General features: G+C 39.1%; 1 protein-coding gene across 1 annotated transcript in view; it reads right to left on the reverse strand.

Annotated features, from left to right (window-relative positions):
• Positions 1 to 750: 750 nt before the first annotated feature.
• rasef (RAS and EF-hand domain containing) overlaps positions 751 to 18,483 on the reverse strand; it is a 79,509-nt gene continuing 61,776 nt past the window's right edge. Inside the window, exons 12-18 of the mRNA XM_073070614.1 lie at positions 15,557 to 15,697; positions 14,584 to 14,731; positions 12,530 to 12,611; positions 11,808 to 11,922; positions 10,360 to 10,479; positions 9,464 to 9,540; positions 751 to 4,025 (exon numbers count right to left, since the gene is read on the reverse strand). Of these exons, the coding sequence (XP_072926715.1) occupies positions 3,920 to 4,025; positions 9,464 to 9,540; positions 10,360 to 10,479; positions 11,808 to 11,922; positions 12,530 to 12,611; positions 14,584 to 14,731; positions 15,557 to 15,697 (789 nt within the window). The 3' untranslated portion in view covers positions 751 to 3,919. The remainder of the gene's footprint in view (positions 4,026 to 9,463; positions 9,541 to 10,359; positions 10,480 to 11,807; positions 11,923 to 12,529; positions 12,612 to 14,583; positions 14,732 to 15,556; positions 15,698 to 18,483) is intronic.

Raw genomic sequence — 18,483 nt, forward strand, 5'->3', positions numbered from 1 at the left:
TTTTAGGAGTCAAGGTCTGGGGTCATCAGGATTCTGGGCTTGCCTTATTCTGATCCCTATAGGTTCCATCCCAACAGGCTTGGCTGGATATAACTTCTCAGTCACACAACACTACAGTACAGAAACAGGCAATTCAGCCCATTTATTCTCAGCTAAACTATTATTCTGCCTAATCCCATCGATTTACACCAGGAGCCTGGCCCTCCATATTCATCCTGACTTGCCTCTGCAATTCAAACACTTAAATGAAAAGATAACAATTAATTGCAGCTTCAATGGCTATAATTACCTACTTATCTTTAACATTTTGAATATAATCAGATAAATTTGCAGAATTACATTGATAGTGAAACCAGTTTCACATACTGTAATTTATTTATTTTATTCTAGATTGTGTTGCATTGAACTGCTGCTGCTAAGTTAACAAATTTCCTGTCACATGCCAGTGATAATAAACCTGATTCTGATTCATTATCCTTAAGATATCAGTCAAAGTTAAATTGTGAACAGGTTTTATTTCCTGAAGACTGGTTCGCATTTTAATTAATCCACAATTATGCTATTCTTAACTCCAGAAAAATCCCCAATGCCTGTGATAATAATAAATCAATTTAACCAATTTACCAGTTTAAGTAGGTAAGTGTACAGGGCTTTGGAAAAATAGCAGTTCAATTGTTGTGTGCAGTTTTGGTCTCCTCATGAGGAAAGTTCAATAGCAAATACTAGGATGAAGGCGAAAGACATACAATGTACCCAAAGGAGAAAACCATTTATTCAGCAAGCACACGGATTATTTACATTTCAGAATAAGTTGACTGAGCAGACCGAACATTTGCCAATGTTACATTACTGAATAATAGGCACACCACATGATTTTCCTATCTGATGAGATCTCAATAGAAAAACAAAAATGAATGTAAAGGGAAGATCACATTTGTTTGAAGAATCAAAACACATGGAAAAACAATTGAATTAGTTGGCTTTGTACTGTGTGGATTTAAGAATGCAAAGTTATCTTATTTAAACACAAAAGTGGAGGTTACCTGACGGGAAGGTCTAGAATTAGAGGTTAGTCCTAGAGTAAGGTGATACCAGTGCAAGGTTGAGAGAAGGGGGAGTTCTTTCCTTAAAGAGCCATGAATTTGGATTCTTTGAAAATAATTGAAAAGGATCTTGAAAAGACAAGGATCAAAAGGGATGAGAAGGGAAAGTGGAGCCAAGGAAAAAGGGCAGTTCAGGTATGATCATACTGAGAAGTAAAACAATTTTGTGTCTGTCTTAAACTCTCCTTCAATTTCTAGTTGTTTTATGTTTATTTGGGGCTCCTTCAACCCAAACTCATTAATCCATAATTATGCACAGTGCCTTGGAGATCATGTACAAAGCAAATGTGAATACCACAACTGATTCAATAATTTCCTCACATTCATATGTAGTAACATATTGGATATTTTTTGAATACTCCATAATATATGCTCACCCATTTCTTCTGCTATTTCACATAATCTCACAATGCAAAGGCTACAGAGATTAGAACCAAGCCCCTTCATGTCAACATTTGTTACGAAGTTTAAATCTTCATCCATGCTTTCAACATTATATCCAAGGGGTTAGGATTACATTTTAACAGGTTTTTGTAATATTTGGAAAAACTGTTGATATTAAGGAACTATCAGTTATAGCTATCGACCGTGCTATTGACATTACTGTTAACTAGCAAAGTAATTATCAAGACTAATTGGATTACAAGCAACCAAAGAGAACAGTTATCACTATTTCGTGAATCTCTGAAATAAGCATCTTATGTAAATTGACAAAATATGCAGCTACAGGAAACCATGAGTCAACACAGGCATCAAAATATTGTAGCTAACTCTTACAAAGTCATGTAAATAAATTATTGAGTGCAAATTTCATTAACATGAATTGAGGTGTATTTCTTAAATGCCCCTTGGATGGTCCATCTTCTGGTTTAATAATGTCAACTGAAATAACTTCAGAAGGGGTAGGATTACAACACAATTACAACAAAGTGTGCATAATTAGTATCACACCATACAATTCCCAAATGTCTTAATAGACTTTCCACAAACCCTCCCCCCACCTACAATCAATGGACTATCACAGTATGGAAGTAGCCAGACCCAAAAGGTTACAATATTACAGCATTACTTAGACATTTCAGAGTCAGGCTGTGTCCCTTTATCCATTTAGGACAACATTTTAACTAATCAGGATATAGAGAACAACCAAAATAGCAGTATGGTCCAAATATTTCAAATACAGCCTTGGCATTGAAAAGCCAAGAGGGTGGACCAATAACACTTACTTTCACACTGAACAGTAAATTATATGGTGATATAGTCAGGACAACTCCAAGTCAGTTATGCATTTTTTAAAGAGTTGATTATTTTGATTATGTGGAGATCTTGCCAGTTTTCAGAGATAGAAACGTCCAGTGTCTGTGTTAACATACCCACCCAATCATCCATTATCCCAGGTTCCCATCCTATCCAACTCAAGGATATTGCCTCTCCTTGCTCAGCTATTGAAAAGAGCTAACAACAATTTCCTTGATTTCAGTCAATAAGAAGTTGATCTTTTACCTTCCCAGTCTGAAACACAATATTATATCCTCACCATCACAAATGTCTATTTTCATTACCAGAACATTTTTGAGCAGAGAAAGACCATTTGTGCCCCAAATATTTTGCAACTTAATCCCTCAATCAAATCTTTAAACAAAGACACTTGGGCTGCTTCATCGCCCTTCTGCCTTTCACCCAGTCTACTTCAGCTCACTGCCAATACCCTGCATGCAATTCCCAATGGATCCCCATCCCTTAGTGTCTCAGATTTAAAGTGCCCTTCCTCCTGTTTAGATTCTCAACTCCCTTGCTTCAATTAATGCCTTCAAATAAAAAAAATCTTTACCACTTCCCTTCTCTCACATGATTGCCCTTAAACTCTGTGACCAAGGTTTTAGTTACCCTTTAGTGTTTCCCCCCTTTACTTTTCACCCATTCTTTCACTGAGTTTGGCCTCCCAACATATTTTTACATTAAAGGGACAATACAAATATACATTCCTGGTGGAGGTGGAATTTAGAGGACATTAATTACATTTGCATCTTTCACAAGATGAGAAATGTGAGGGTTTAAGGGAGAATGTAAGAGTCAGAAGCCACCATGGATTTTCATTGTAACACTACCACTCCCAAAAGTAGATAGTTGTCATCTTTTCTACGTCACATAATCACCAGGAGGGTGAAAGTACACATGGCATATCAACCTCAAAACACCAGGAAAAGGATGTCATCAAGTTGCTGCAGAGAAAACTGATCAGTCCCCTTTTAAACAAATACTAAAATATTAAAGATTCATGACCACTACTGTAATGTAATGCATCATTTAATACTTAAACATAATATTCTATGTCACAAAAATAACTTTTATTTACAATAAGTGCTGTAAAATGGTTTGTAAAGTTTGAGTATGCATTAATTTTCCAACAGAATAAATAGGTCTACGGAAGTAACAAGAGCCAAAATAGCCTTAAAAAGCAGCCATATTATCCAAAATATCTTCAAACATGAAATCAAAATAAGACCAGTATATAAAAACAATCATGGAGATCATTAATTTAGAAACAGCCATATTATTAGCTCATAGATTGGCCATGGAGGCAGATTAGTCCCATTACTTGCTGAATAAACATAGTTAAAAGCATTTTATGTCCAATTTGCATTTAATCTTGTTTTCAGCTGGCATCTTCACTTGTTCAAATCTTCATATTTCAACTTCATTTTTATAACATTCATATTTCAAACTTCAAAAAAGTGCTAAATAATGTATCTTGATTACAAAATAAATACAAACATGCCAAGTATTGTGCACTTCAGTTATTGACTTCATAGTTTTTAAGCAGCGCAGCAGCTTCTCATAGATGGTTTCTTGTTCAACTGCATGCTGGACAAATTAGTTACAGAATCCACTTTCATTCTGTCACCTTTCTTCCTCACTACCCTGTGGAATGAATCAGTGAGAAATGTGAAAACAGTGCATTTTCATTAATCTGTTGGTCGTTACAATTACAAATGATAATTAGTTTATTGTAATAATTTGGATTGAAAAATGGATGAATCCAGATCCCTCTCACTGAGCACTATCCCCAATATCAAATAACTGATTGGGAAAGCAAGAGATTAGGACCATCCATTTCTTCCCAGGTTCAAATCCAACTATACCTTCCTGCTGCTTGTTGAAACTATAAACATTTCTGCCAAGGTTATATGGGCTGGCTCCTTCTTATAATACTTCACAAGGGCAATTATTTTTTCATGCCCAGCAGAAAGAGTCCTACAACACAGAACTGTTGTAGATTTAACTTTGACTGGTTAATTTGAAAGATTGGGAGCACAGCACTACACTGTAAAACAGGCAGGGTAATTCTTGTTCTAATGTTGCAACCTTGGCACAGAAAGTGATATTACTTATTCCGTGTGCCAAAAGTGGAACATCATTTCATCACATTAACATTTTGAACCTCTGTAGGCATAATTAAATCTCAAAGATACAAATAACCAACTGATAAATAATTAAGCTACGAGGCAAATACAAAAAAAAAACACAAATTAAACAGATCACCTGCAGAAATGCCTTCAGTGTACCAAGTAAGATTTGTATAAGAATTAGGAAGGTGTTAAATACTAAAGCACCCTCAAAGTCCTCCTACAAACTAGAGATACTCAGTTTAATCATCTGAAGGTCAATCAAAAATTAGTAGGCATTGATAATGAATCAATATTAACATTGGAATACATCCTAATCTCAATTGCAACAACGTTGGAAAGGATAGTGTAGAAGTCTTGAAAGGCTCTATGGAAAAATAGGAGAAAGGCTCTTTCAGAACAGTTTTGTTAGGATTCTTTAGCATAAACTCAAACATATGCATGTGTATAAGTACACACACCCACACACAAAGCAGCTAATTATTTGAGAAACAGGTCAAAATGGTAAAAAGATCAAAGCAAATTTATTATCAAAGTACGCATTTGTCACCATATTGAGATTCATTTACTTGCGAGCATACTCAAAAATCCAATAACTGAAATGAAAGACCATACAAACATGGCAGACGACCAGCGTGCATGCAAAAGAGAACAATCTGTGCCAATACAAAAAGAAAGAAAGAGAAAATAATAATAATGAACAATAAATATTGAGAACATGAGATGAAGAGTCCTTAAAAGTTAGTTCATGGGTTGTAGGAACAGTTAAGTAATGAGGCAAGGAAAGCTGAGTGAAGTTCTCTCCTCTGGCTCAAGAGCCTGAGGGTTGAGGGGTAATAACTGTTCCTGAACCTGGTGGGGAGAGTCCTGAGGTAGCCGTACCTTCTTCCTGATGGCAGCAGGGAGATGAGAGCATGTCCTGGGTGGAAGGGTTCCCCAGTGATTGATGCTGCTTTCCTGGGACAAAACTCTATGTACATTTCCTCAGTGCCTTTACCCATGAAGGATGAGTCATATCCACCATTTTTTGTAGGATTTTCTGTTCAAGGGCACTGATGTATCCATACCAGGCTGTGATGCAGCCAGTCAATATACTCTCCACTACACATCTATAGAAGTTTGTTAGAGTCTTACATGTCACGCTGAAGCTTCACAAGCTCCTAAGGAAGTAGAGGCGCTGGCGTGATTTCTTCCCAACTGCACTTACGTGCTGGGCCCAGAACAGGTCCTCTGAAATGATCATCGATGAATTTAAAGTTGCTGCCCCTCCCCATCTCGCACCCCCCGATGAAGACTGGCTCATGGACCTCCAGTTTCATCCTCCTGAAGTCAATAATCAGCTCCTTGGTCTTGCTTACGTTGTTGTTGTAGCACCCCTCAGTCAGATTTTCTGTCTCCCTCCCATATCCTGGCTCATCACCACCTCTGATTCAGCGTACAACCGTGATGTCATCAGCAAACTTAAATACTAAAGTTCTAAGTAAAATTTATTATCAGAGTACATACAAGCCACCACATACAACCCTGAGATTCCTTTTGAGCAGGCATTCTTAGCAAATCTATAGAACAGCAACTGTAAACATCAGGGACTGTTAACTGCAAATAAACTGTGCAAGTGCAGATATGCATTAATAGCAATAAATAACAAGCATGAAATAATGTAACAGAGTCATTAAATGAGTGCAGTTATCCCCTTTTGTTCAACAGCCTGATGGTTTAGGGTAGTAACTGTTTGTGACTCTGGTGGTGTGAGTCCTGAGGCTCCTGTACCTTCTGCCTGATGGGAGCAGTAAGAAAAGAGCATGGCCTAGGTGGCGAGGATCATCAATAATGGATGCTGCTGTTCTATGGCAACATTTCATGTAGATGTGCTCAATGATTGGGAGGGGTTTTACCGTGATGTACCAGGCCGAATCCACTAACTTTTGTAGGATTTTTCCACTCAAAGGAATTACATTCCCATACCAGGTCATAATGTGACCAGTCAGCACTCTTTCCACCAAACATCTGTACAAATTTGCCAAGGTTTTCGATGACATGCCAAACCTCCACAGACTCTTGTGGAAGTAGAGGCGCTGTCATGTTTTCTTCGTAATAATATTTATATGATGGGGCCAGGACAGGTTCTCTGAGATAGTGACAGCCAGGAAATTAAAGTTACTGACCCTCCGATGATTATTGGCTCACGGACCTCTGATCTCCCTCTCCTGAAGTCTACAATGGCAATGGAGCTACGTTTAATCACAGTCATAAGTGTAAAGTGAGTAGAGCAGAGGGCTAAGCACACAGTCTGATGGAGATCATGGAGGACATGTTGTTGCCAATCTGAACTGACTGGGGTCTGCATTTGAGGAAATTGAGGACCCAATTGCACAAGAAGGTATTGAGGCCAAGGTCTTGAAGCTTATTGATTAGTTTTGAGGGGATGATAGCACTCAATGCCAAGCTGTAGTCGATAAAGAGAATCCTAATGTATGCATCTTTGCTGTACAGATGTTCCAGGGTTGAGCCAAGAGCCAAAGAGATAGCATCTGCTGAGGACCTGTTGCTAAAGTAGACAAATTGGAATGGATCCAAGTTGCTTCTCAGGCTGGAGTTGATATATTTCATCACCAACCTCTCAAAGCACTTCATCACAGTGGGTGCAAGCGCTACTGGATGAGTCATTGAGGCAGGTTACCACGTCCACATTCTTCTTAGGCACAGGTATACTGAAACAGGAGGGTATCTCAGACTGCCAAAGCGAGAGGTTAAAGATCTCAGTGAACAGTACAGGTCTTTTGTACTCAGCCAGGTGCTTTATCTGCGTCAGATCCACCCTCATGAAGGATGTTCTCACGTCAACCTCAGAGACTGAAATCACAGTGTCACTGGGGGCTCTGAGATTCTCTAGTGGTTCCTCCATGTTTAGACATTCAAACTAGTGTGAAAGGCATTGAGCTCATCTGGAAGCAAAGCCTTGTCGTCACCTGTGTCTCTTGATTTCACCTTGTAAGAGGTGATAGACTGCAAGTCCTACCGTAGCTGTTGAGCAACTTTCACTGATTCAAGATTAGTCCGGAATTGCCACTTCACCCATGAGAGGGCTTTCCGGAGTTCGTACCTGAACCCCTTGCTGCTTTTTTGGTCGCCAGACTTGAATGCCACTGATCTGGCTCTCAGCAGACTGTGGATCGTCCAGGGCTCCTGTTTGGAATGGGCTCTGGATGATTTTGTGAGGTACTCTCATCTACAACTGTTTTAATAAAGTTATTGACAATCTCAATTGACCAATTCGGAGCAATGCTGTAGCTGCTCCTCTCCCTCCCGCGACCACCGTTGTCATAATTTCTGAAGCCTTGGTCTTTAGCTTCTGCCTGTTTAGGGTATACAGGCAGAAGAACAGTTAAGTGATCAGATTTACCAAAACGCAGTCCAGGCATGGAACAGCAGGCATTCCGTTTCTGAGTATAGCAGAGGTCCAGTGTGTTGGGATCTCTGGTGCTACAGGTAATATGCTGACAGTAATTACGCAGATATTTCTTTAAACAGGCCTTATTGAAATCACTGACTATGACATGAAATACATAGGGGTGGTCACGGCATCATGGAGTATCTGAAGCATTTATTATAGTCAGTCTCCAGTATGTAAACTGCAGTCCAGATTACGGCAGAGAATTCTTGGTAAATAGAATGGTAAATTTAAAAATGTCATTTTTAAATAGTAGAAGCAAATGTATTGAAAAATAAAGCTATTGGTGTGTCAGCTTACAAGATTCAATAAATTTATCACCAATAAAATGATGATATTGACAAGAAATACCACTGTGCAGATGGTAAATAATAATTTAGGTTTGATATTTTGCTCAATAGGAATTGCCAAGAAATGCCACAGCCTATAAACGTGGATACATCAATGATGTACACATCTATAATGAATGTCAGAATCAGAATGAGGTTTCATATCACCGGCATTCGTGAAATTTGTTGTACAAATGCAGTAGATAATAGAAAAACTGAATTACAGTACAAATATATACAAAATAGTTAAATTAAATTAGTGCAAAAATAGAAATAATAAAGTAGTGAGATAGTGCTCATGGGTTTAATGTCCATTCAGAAATCAGATGGCAGAGGGGAAGAAGCTGTCCCTGAAATGTGAAACTTGGTTTCATATTGAGCAAGTCTGCCCAATTTTATGATTCCAACAGCGAGTCTTATTCATTCATACTGATTTTGGAAATTTAGACACATTATAACTATTTTAAATTGGTGACAATGGTAATCTATCTTGTTTCAGCCCTATCTCCAGGTAGAGAAGGTTCTTCACAAATGCCCTCCCATAATGTATGGAAAGCCTCAAATTGTTTCTAGAAACAAAATTAATCTCATATTTCAGAATCCCCAGATAACGTTTCAAAAGCAACAAATCACTTCGGCATTTCTGAATAAGTTACATTCCATAATGTAAAGGAAAACAGAATTGCATTTTTAATGCTGAATATCATGAGTAAAATTTAGAAGTGCATTTAATCGATCAATACAGAATGAAAAATATTCTCAATATTCTACAGCAATGAAGGACAACATGAAGCTACAGTATTTATGAATATAGACCTTGTTTGATTGAATAGAACAGTGAACTCACTGCTAACAATGATCAAAATAACCACCATACAATTATTTCAGGCCACCAAATTGTTGACTTGCAGCATTAGAATATCATATCTCTACATTTGACATCTCATATTAAAAGGAGAAAAATTGCAATATGCTTTTGGCAGGCCAAAACTTTTCTCAACTCTAACTCGCTCCCTCTCTATTACGTACATCCTGGTCAATTATAGGTCTGATCACCTTACAGGAAAAATGCACTGTTTTCCTTTTCATTCCTTTTAGCTCAAAGGGTACCCTTTCCCAATAATAGCACTTGCTTTTGGACTTGTCATTATACTTGGTAAAATCAGTGATTACCTAGCAAGGTGAAGGACTGCTTCGATAATATTCGCGCCTTCCATGGCACTGGTTTCACAGAATAGCACATTGTAGGTCTGTCAATGGAAAAAATTAGAGATAAATGAATATTGTTCATTTCCTTGAAATACTAAAGGATGATTCATTACTGACTAACTCGCTGCACATCTGTACCTTGCATCAGTGTCAGTCTTAGATCCAGAACTACAAAAGGAGATGTTTAGATTGAAAGAAGTTTGATGAAATGATGCGTATTTCCTTTGTTTCTTGCTGAACTGTGTGCCTTGGAATCAGAGCACTTCCGCAAAATAATATGCCTTTCTCCCCACCACATGCATGCTGACCATCAAGCACTCACTTAACATTATTTGCCCCACGTTTCCATCAATTCCCCCTTCCCCCGCCCCCACCAAATTCTACCACTTACTTATGAGTTAGGGAGATTAAGTGGACATTTAACCAACTATCAGACATCCTTGAGAAGTGGGAGTAAACTACGGCACCAATGGAAACCCATAGAACCTCAGGGAGAACATGACAGACACTACAGGAGGTCAAGGTCAAATCTGGGTTGCTGGGACGACGAAGCAGCAGTTCTACTGCTTTGAGGAACTTCAAACAATTGTCATCCACTAGAGGAGTCTGGACTATAGCTCAGCAACACAATAAAACTGAAACAGTTTGTAAAAGCAAAACATTTTTTAGTTTTTCCCAGTTAAATTTGGGAGAATTGCTGGGACTGAACCAAAACATGCCACTCTAGATTCAAAAAAATGTGCAGTTCAAGTTAACAAATTCTAAATGCATTATATCAAAATTATGAAAACAAAAGTATATTTTTCTGCTTCAACACTCTATAGATTTAAAACAATGCTTTCAATAATTCAAATTCTCACCATAGCCAGTTTCTCCCCGTAACTGGTGGGGATGCATTTTTGCCCCTCTTGCATCGCTCTTTTCCTCAGATCTACCTTGTTCCCCACCAGCATAATGGGTATGGTTTCACTGGTTGAACCCTTTAAGGAAAAAAAATGGATAATAGGACTGTCAAAACATTATTTTTCTGAACATTCCTCAGAAATTAAAGTGACACAATGAGCACAAGTGAATAGCTAATGTAGCATGTTGGATTTCAGACAAAAGACTATATATGAAGAGGTCACTCATCCCCTCAAACTCAAGATCAGACAATTCCAGCTCCTCTATTCCCCAAATAGCCAAACATCTATTGATCTAAGGCTTGAATTTATTCAGTGGTTCAGCCTCTATGGCCCGATGGTCCAAAGATTTATTGAATAAGATATTTACACCCATGATTCTGTGGCTAGGCACAGCTCAAATGCCATCTATAAATTTGCTGGCAGAATTTCAGATGGTGACAGGAGGGCATACAGGAGCAAGATGCATCAGCTAGTTGAGTGATATCACAGCAACAATCTTGCACTCAATGCCAGTATGACCAAAGAACTGATTGTGGACTTCAGAAAGGGCAAGACAAGGGAATAGACATCAGTCCTCATTGAGGGATCAGAACAATTTCAGGTTCCTGGGTGTCAACATCTCTGAGGGTCTATCCTGGACCCAACATATTGATACTACTACAAAGATGGCACAACAGTAAGCTATATTTCAATAGGAGTTTGAGGAGATTTCATATGTCATCAAAGACACACTCAAATTTCTACAGATAAACCATGGACAGCATTCCGCTGGCTGCATCACCGTCTGGTATGGGGAGTGGGGGCTACTGCACAGGATTGAAATAAGATGCAGAGTGTTTTAAACTTAGTCAGCTCCATCACGGGCAATAGCCTCTGTATTATCCAGGACATCTTCAAGGGGCGATGCCTCAAAAAGGTGGCATCCATCATTAAGGATCCCCATCACGCAGGTCATGCCTTGTCCTCATTGCTACCATCTGGAAGGAGGTACAGGAGCCTGAAGGCACACACTGAATCATTCAGGAACAGATTCCTCGCCTCTGCATCTGATTTCTAAATGGACATTGAACCATTTTCACAGGTTATCAAGTTCAGAGAGAGTTTCAGAATGAAGTCAAATAAACAGAAGTCGCCTTGAACAAAAAATCACTCAGTGCCAATTACAGTCAGCTGCCAGAAAAGCCAGGGTAAGATGTGATGGAATAAGTTCAGTGAAGTAAGAGGGATATGGTCTACCTACTTTTGCTAATGCTATTAAATCACCTTCCAGATAATGCTTTAATTGGAAAAATGGGAACTATGCAGTCAAATTATTTAGACATATTGGAAAAGGAAACTTGGTAGATCAAAGTCTGAGTCTCTGCCATCCATGCAAAGGACACATTATGTATTTTAATGCTCACCTCAATCATGTCAACCCATTCACGTACATTGAGGAAACTTTTCTCACAGGTTACATCATACAGCAGTAAAACCCCATCCGCACGTCTGAAATAAGACTTGGCAATACTTCGAAATCTGAAACACATTTTGTAGGCACATTTTTTTTTAAAGAAGAAAACATTAATTCTACGAAATTAAAACACTATCAACCATAACCTACAATGTAACAATTAAACTCAAAATTTTCATTTGTGAATTCATATTTGGTAGGAAACTGTTAGTTTCAGGTACACACTATCAAAATATTCTTATAGAAGCAATGATCAGTTTGAAGTTAAAGGTAAAAATTCCATCTGTATTCTCGTGTGATATCTCTAGCAATCATGCAAACTTTCACAATATACCATTATCCTGAGGCAGCTAAACTCTGCTTGTACCATACATGCACATGGAGAAAGGACTACAGGAGAAACTCCAAGTAGTTTTAAGCTACTAGACTCAGGAATATTGGTTTACTGTCGCATCCAGCTAAAATACACAAAATACAGAGAATGTTTCTTTTGAATTATTACATCAGAGGTTAAATCACCAAATTTACAGGTTACTGGCTTGAGATGATTAGAAGACAGGGACCCTTTTGCTCAGAAGCTGGTTAGGTGAAACGTGAAATGTTCATGTTGCGCGTGTATTTGGTTTTGGAATAGAGACACCATCATTTCAAACTTGCATATTTCTGAATTACCTTTCTTGGCCTGCAGTGTCCCACAACTGCAGTACTGTTTGCTCTCCATCCACAACCAGAGTTTTCATCTGGAAGTCCACTCCTGCAAGAAAACACATGCAGGGTTACCATGGAGCTCAATGCTATCTATCAATTTGCATATCAACGATATCCAGCTGAAATGTAACCACAGTTCCCTGCAATTTCAAACATTACTGCACAATTTAATAATCCCAGTTTTTCTGAAGTGTCCATTTTGGGTTATTGCCTTATAATTCCTTTCCATTGCCTCTATAATCTCTTCATCTGCTCACACACCACATAAAATCCTTGCAGTCTGTTCAAAGAAAAGTTTACTTTTAAAACACCTTTATCTATGTTTTTAGTACTTTTTGATTTGGATACAATATCCTTCCAATTGCCACTATCTAATGAACTCTAATAAAAGAGCTACTGTTTCAGTTTCAGTGACCTCTGCTCTAGCCTGAACTCCTCTATCATCTATAGAGTTTGCATATTTGTCACCTCCTGTCTTGCATCCCCTTGTGTGCCCTTAAATATTCAATTTTTTTTTTTTTACACGTCTCACCTTTTTGATACCATTACCATAACATCAACTACCTCCATACTCTATGAGAAAATCTGCGGATGCTGGAAATCCAAGCAACACACACACAAAATGCCGGAGGAACTCAGCAGGCCAGGCAGCGTCTACGGAAAACAGTACACAGTCGGCGTTTCGGCGTGAGAGCCTTCATGAGGATTGGAAACAAGCCGCAAAGTCAGAGTAAGAAGGTGGGGGGTGGGGAGGGGGAGAAGTACAAGATGGTAGGTAAAACCGGGAGAGGGGGAGTGGTGAAGTAAAGAGCTGGGAAGTTGTTTGGTGAAAGAGATAACAGAAAAGCATGGAAGAAAGAAAGAGGAGGAGCACCAGAGGGAGGTGATGGGCAGGTAAGGAGATAAGGCGAGAGAGGGAAATGGGAATGGGGAATGGAGGGACACCAGGTTGGAGGCTACCCAGACGGAATACAATGTGTTGCTCCTCCAACCTGAGTGTGAACTCATCATGGAAATAGATCTCCATATATTTTACAACCAACAATTATATTAAGGACATTGGGTATAATAAATAAGCAATTTGTATTCCCAAATATATTCAACTGTAAGCTTACAGTACAACTACAGATCATCAGCCTTAAATCAATAATTAGTGCTATTCTTTGACCATTCTAAGGTTGAGCACACAGTAAGGATGACATATTTTGCATTGCCAGTGGAGTACTAGAAGCATTTGGAAATAACACCTTTCAGGTGTAAAATACTATTTCACATAGAAGTAAGATAAAATCAAGTATCTTGAGTTGAAGAACAAAAATCTTCTTCCAACATTTATACCTCAGACATTTCCTGAATATTTGGTCATCCATTTCATTCCAGTTACTGGGATCTTATCAACAACAAACTATTTCCTCACAGTGGCTAAACTTCAGAGGATATAGTGCTCAACAGAAAAGTTCAGTTTCTACCCAAGTCCTACATAAAGCTCAAAAACAAGAAACATTAGCATTTTGAAATGTAAGCAAATAAATATGAGAACACCCAGAAAATGCTTAGATCTTGTGTCCCATCAATTTGGGAATGGATTTGAAAGTCATATGACACAGAAATGGGTCCTTTGACCCCAGTAGTCCATGACAAACAAGCTATCCAATCCAGTCCTATTTGGTTGTGTTTGCTCTATATCCATCTAAACTTTTCCTATCCATCTATCAGTCCAAGTAATTATTAAATGTTGCTAATATACCTGCCTCTGGCAGTTCACTTCACATACTAATCACCCTTTGGGTGTAAAGGTTGCTCCTCAGATTCCTATTAAATCTCTCCCCTCTAATCAATTGAAATCTAGATGATAACTTCTATTCAGCAATGCAGCTGCAGAGATAAAAAGAGGCACTGTTCAAAACTCACCAATTTTAACATTAGGCTCAACTAACGTTCAAATGTGTGTGAATGTTGGGGTGGGTAGAAAACAAAAGGGGAAAAGAAGTTTGAAGAAGATTGGAGGAAAAACATACCCAAGGTGGCACTGGTGTTCCCACGAAACTCATTTTTGCAGAGTCGTAGAAGGAAGCTCGATTTGCCTACAGCCGCATCTCCAGCAAGCACAATCTTGAAGGCTTTGCTAGACGGAGGAGTCTTAAAATTCCCAGCTGTGTTATCAAGCTGAAGAACAAGATTTAGATATGTTAATATTCTGGTTATTGCAAAAGCCAATTAATTGAAAGCAAAGCAAAAATAGAAAAAAATCAAATGCTTGTTTTATTTGTTGCTACATCCATTTTGATTAAAGCTGACATAATGTTTTACATTTCTTTAGAACTGATTAATTTCACAAACTACTCCCCCTCCCAAAAGTTTGAATGTAATGTGAAACACAAGAATATACATCCATTTAGAAGTTGGCCAATAGACAATAAATTCAAAACCTTTTCAAAAATGTTTGTTCCTTTCCTCTGAAGCCAATAATTCAAACTGATGACCATTTCAATCTCCGACACCCTCATTCTCCCTACAATCTCACCACTGCATTTATGAAAAGCATACATTTTTCATTTGGGCTTGATCTGCAAGGCTCAGGTCATTTCTGAAGTTTTCCCCCCCATTTTTCTCTTGTATTCTGAGAGCTTTCCATATCTCTATTAAATGGAAGGCTCCCGAGTTTCTGTCCCAGGTCTCAGCACTTGCGTTAACTTTGCAAAGACATGGGGGAGAAAGGAAGAGAACAAAGAATTAACTATTACACTAAATCCTATTTTGACTTCACCCTATGATTACTTACAGTAACTAAACATAGCTGATATTTCTTTGCCCAACCCAGGAGAGCGTCACTACAGATATCAATGAAATCAACATTAGCCCAATTGTGAACAGAGCGTATCCCCAGGACATGGGCGAGTTTATTTATTACAATTATTATAATTGTCTACAGTTAAACAGAAATACAAGTCAGATGTGGAGTATCATTTAAGAATGCACAACAGGCCTCACTTGCGATGAAAATGCAGAGATACAGCGCCGTACAGAAGATGCTCCAGAATTCCTGTGGTTCACTGCGTAGGAGTCGTCCATTTCTACATCTGTGTTTGTACCGTCCTGACTGGAAACTTCTTCATTTCGGATTTCAAGCACCTACAAAACAGGTCAATTCTACTGTGACCTATAGACACATCACATCATCTCAGTGGCTAATTTAATGCATTGCACTTGTATGCTTTGGCTATTAATAATTAAGTTTGGAAGATTGCATTTGATTGCTAACTAGCCAGTATTGTTTTAATATAGAACACACAGAATTGATGGTAACATGCTGAAATGGTGACAGCACACACACTTTGTAATAATATACTGACATAGATTGAGAATAAGATATTGGCTAGAGAACAAAGAGTGTAGGACCATATTCTCATATCAGCAGGCTGTCGTTAGTGGGATTCTAAAGGGCCCAGTGATTGGACCCCAATTACTCACGTCTGCAGTAACAAATAATTGGCTAGGATTTGGAGTATGGCGTAAGACTCAGAGTCTTAAACAGAGATGTAGACAAACTAAGTGGGTGAGCAAGAAAATGGCGAAAGGGTGCACAGTAACAAAAAATAGGCCATCTTCCACTTTGGTGCATGAAACAGGAAAGCACACAGACCACTCTTGGCATTCAAAGGGAATACAGCATTTTTGTACTTGTATACGTGTCATTAAAGACCAATAAGAGCAAGAGGAATAAATGGTATTTTAGCCTTTATTATGACTAGGCTTTGAGTGCAAGAATAAGGAGGTCTTATTACACAAAAGATAACTTACCATGAAGTATGTGCACCAATGAGTCATCTAGAGTCAGAGAAAAGTACAGAAAAGAAACAGACCTTTCAGCCCATCTAGTCCATGCAGAGCTGTTTAAGCTGCCTACTACCATTAACCTGCACTGGGACAATAGCCCTTCATAATCCTCTCATCCATGTACCTATCCAAACTTTTCTTTAACATTGAAACATAGAAAAACTACAATACAATCAATACAGCCCCTTCGGCCCACAATACTGTGCTGAACATGTACTTACTTTAGAAATTACCTAGGGTTACCCATAGCCCACTATTTTTCTAAGCTCCATGTACCTATCCAGGAGTCTCTTAAAAGACCCAATAGTATCCGCCTCCACCACCATCACCGGCAACCCATTCCACACTCTCACCACTCTCTGCGTAAAAAACTTAGCCCTGACATCTCCTCTGTACCTACTCCCCAGCACCTTAAACCTGTGTCCTCTCCTGCTAGCCATATCAGCCCTGGGAAAAAGCCTCTGACTATCCACATGATCAATGCCTCTCATCATCTTATACACCTCAATCAGGTCACCTCTCATCCTCCATCACTCCAAGGAGAAAAGGCCAAGTTCAATCAGCCTTTTCTCATAAAGCATGCTCCCCAATCCAGGCAACATCCTTGTAAATCTCTTTTGCACCATTTCTATAGTTTCCACATCCTTCCTGTAGTGAGGTGACCAGAACTGAGCACAGTACTCCAAGTGCAGTCTGACCAGGGCTCCGAAACTCAATCCCACGGTTGATAAATGCCAATGTACGGTATGCTTTCATAACCACAGAGTCAACCTGCACAGCAGCTTTGAGTATCCTATGGACTCGAACCCCAGATCCCTCTGATCCTCCACACTGCCAAGAGTCTTACCATTAATACTATATTCTGCCATCATTTTTGACCTACCAAAATGAACCATCTCACACTTGTCTGGGTTGAACTCCATCTGCTACTTCTCAGCCCAGTTTTACATCCCATCAATGTCCTGCTGTAACCTCTGACAGCCCTCCACACTATCCACAACACCCCAACCTTTTTGTCATCAGCAAATTTACTAACCCATCCCTCCATTTCCTCATCCAGGTCATTTACAAAAATCACGAAGAGAAGGTGTTTTAGAACAGATCCCTGAGGTGCACCAATGGTCACCAACCTCCATGCAGAATATGACCCATCTGTAACCACTCTATGCCTTCTGATAGCAAGCCAATTCTGGATCCACAAAGCAAGGTTCCTTTGGATCCCATGCCTCCTTACTTTCTCAATAAGCCTTGCATTGGATAACTTATCAAATGCCTTGCTGAAATGCATATACACTACATCTACTGCTCTACCTTCATCAATGTGTTTAGTCACATCTTCAAAAAATTCAATCAGGCTCGTAAGGCACGAACTGCCTTTGACAAAGCCACGCTGACTATTCCTAATCATACTATGCCTCTCCAAATGTTCATAAATCCTGCCTCTCAGGACCTTTTCCTTCAACTTACCAACCACTGAAGTAAGACAGTGAAGTAAGACTCACTGGACTACAATTTCCTGGGCTATCTCTACTCCCTTTCTTGCAACCCATCCGCAACCCTCCAATCCTCTGGAACCTCCCCCATCCCCCACTGATGATGCAAAGATCATTGCCAGAGTTTCAGCAATCTGCTCCCTCGCCTTCCACAGTAGCCTGGAGTACATCTCCTCAGGTCCTGGAGACTTATCCAACTTGATGCTTTCCAAAACCTCCAGCACATCCTCTTTCTTAATGTCTATATGGTCAATCTTCTCAATCCACTATAAGTCATCCCTACAATCGCCAAGATCCTTTTCTGTAGTGAATACTGAAGCAAAGTATTCATTAAGTACCTCTGCTATCTCCCCCAGTTCCATACACACTTTTCCACTGTCACACTTGATTGGTCCTATTCTCTCATGTCTTATCCTCTTGCTCTTCACATACTTGTAGAATGCCTTGGGGTTTTTCTTAATCCTGCTCGCTAAGGCCTTCTCATGGCCCCTTCCGACTCTCCTAATTTCATTCTTAAACTCCTTCCTGTTAGCCTTATAATCTTCTAGATCTCTGTCATTACCTAGTTTTTTGAACCTTTTGAAGCTT

The sequence above is a fragment of the Hemitrygon akajei genome, chromosome 2, assembly GCF_048418815.1.
Source record: "Hemitrygon akajei chromosome 2, sHemAka1.3, whole genome shotgun sequence".
Taxonomy (NCBI): domain Eukaryota; kingdom Metazoa; phylum Chordata; class Chondrichthyes; order Myliobatiformes; family Dasyatidae; genus Hemitrygon; species Hemitrygon akajei.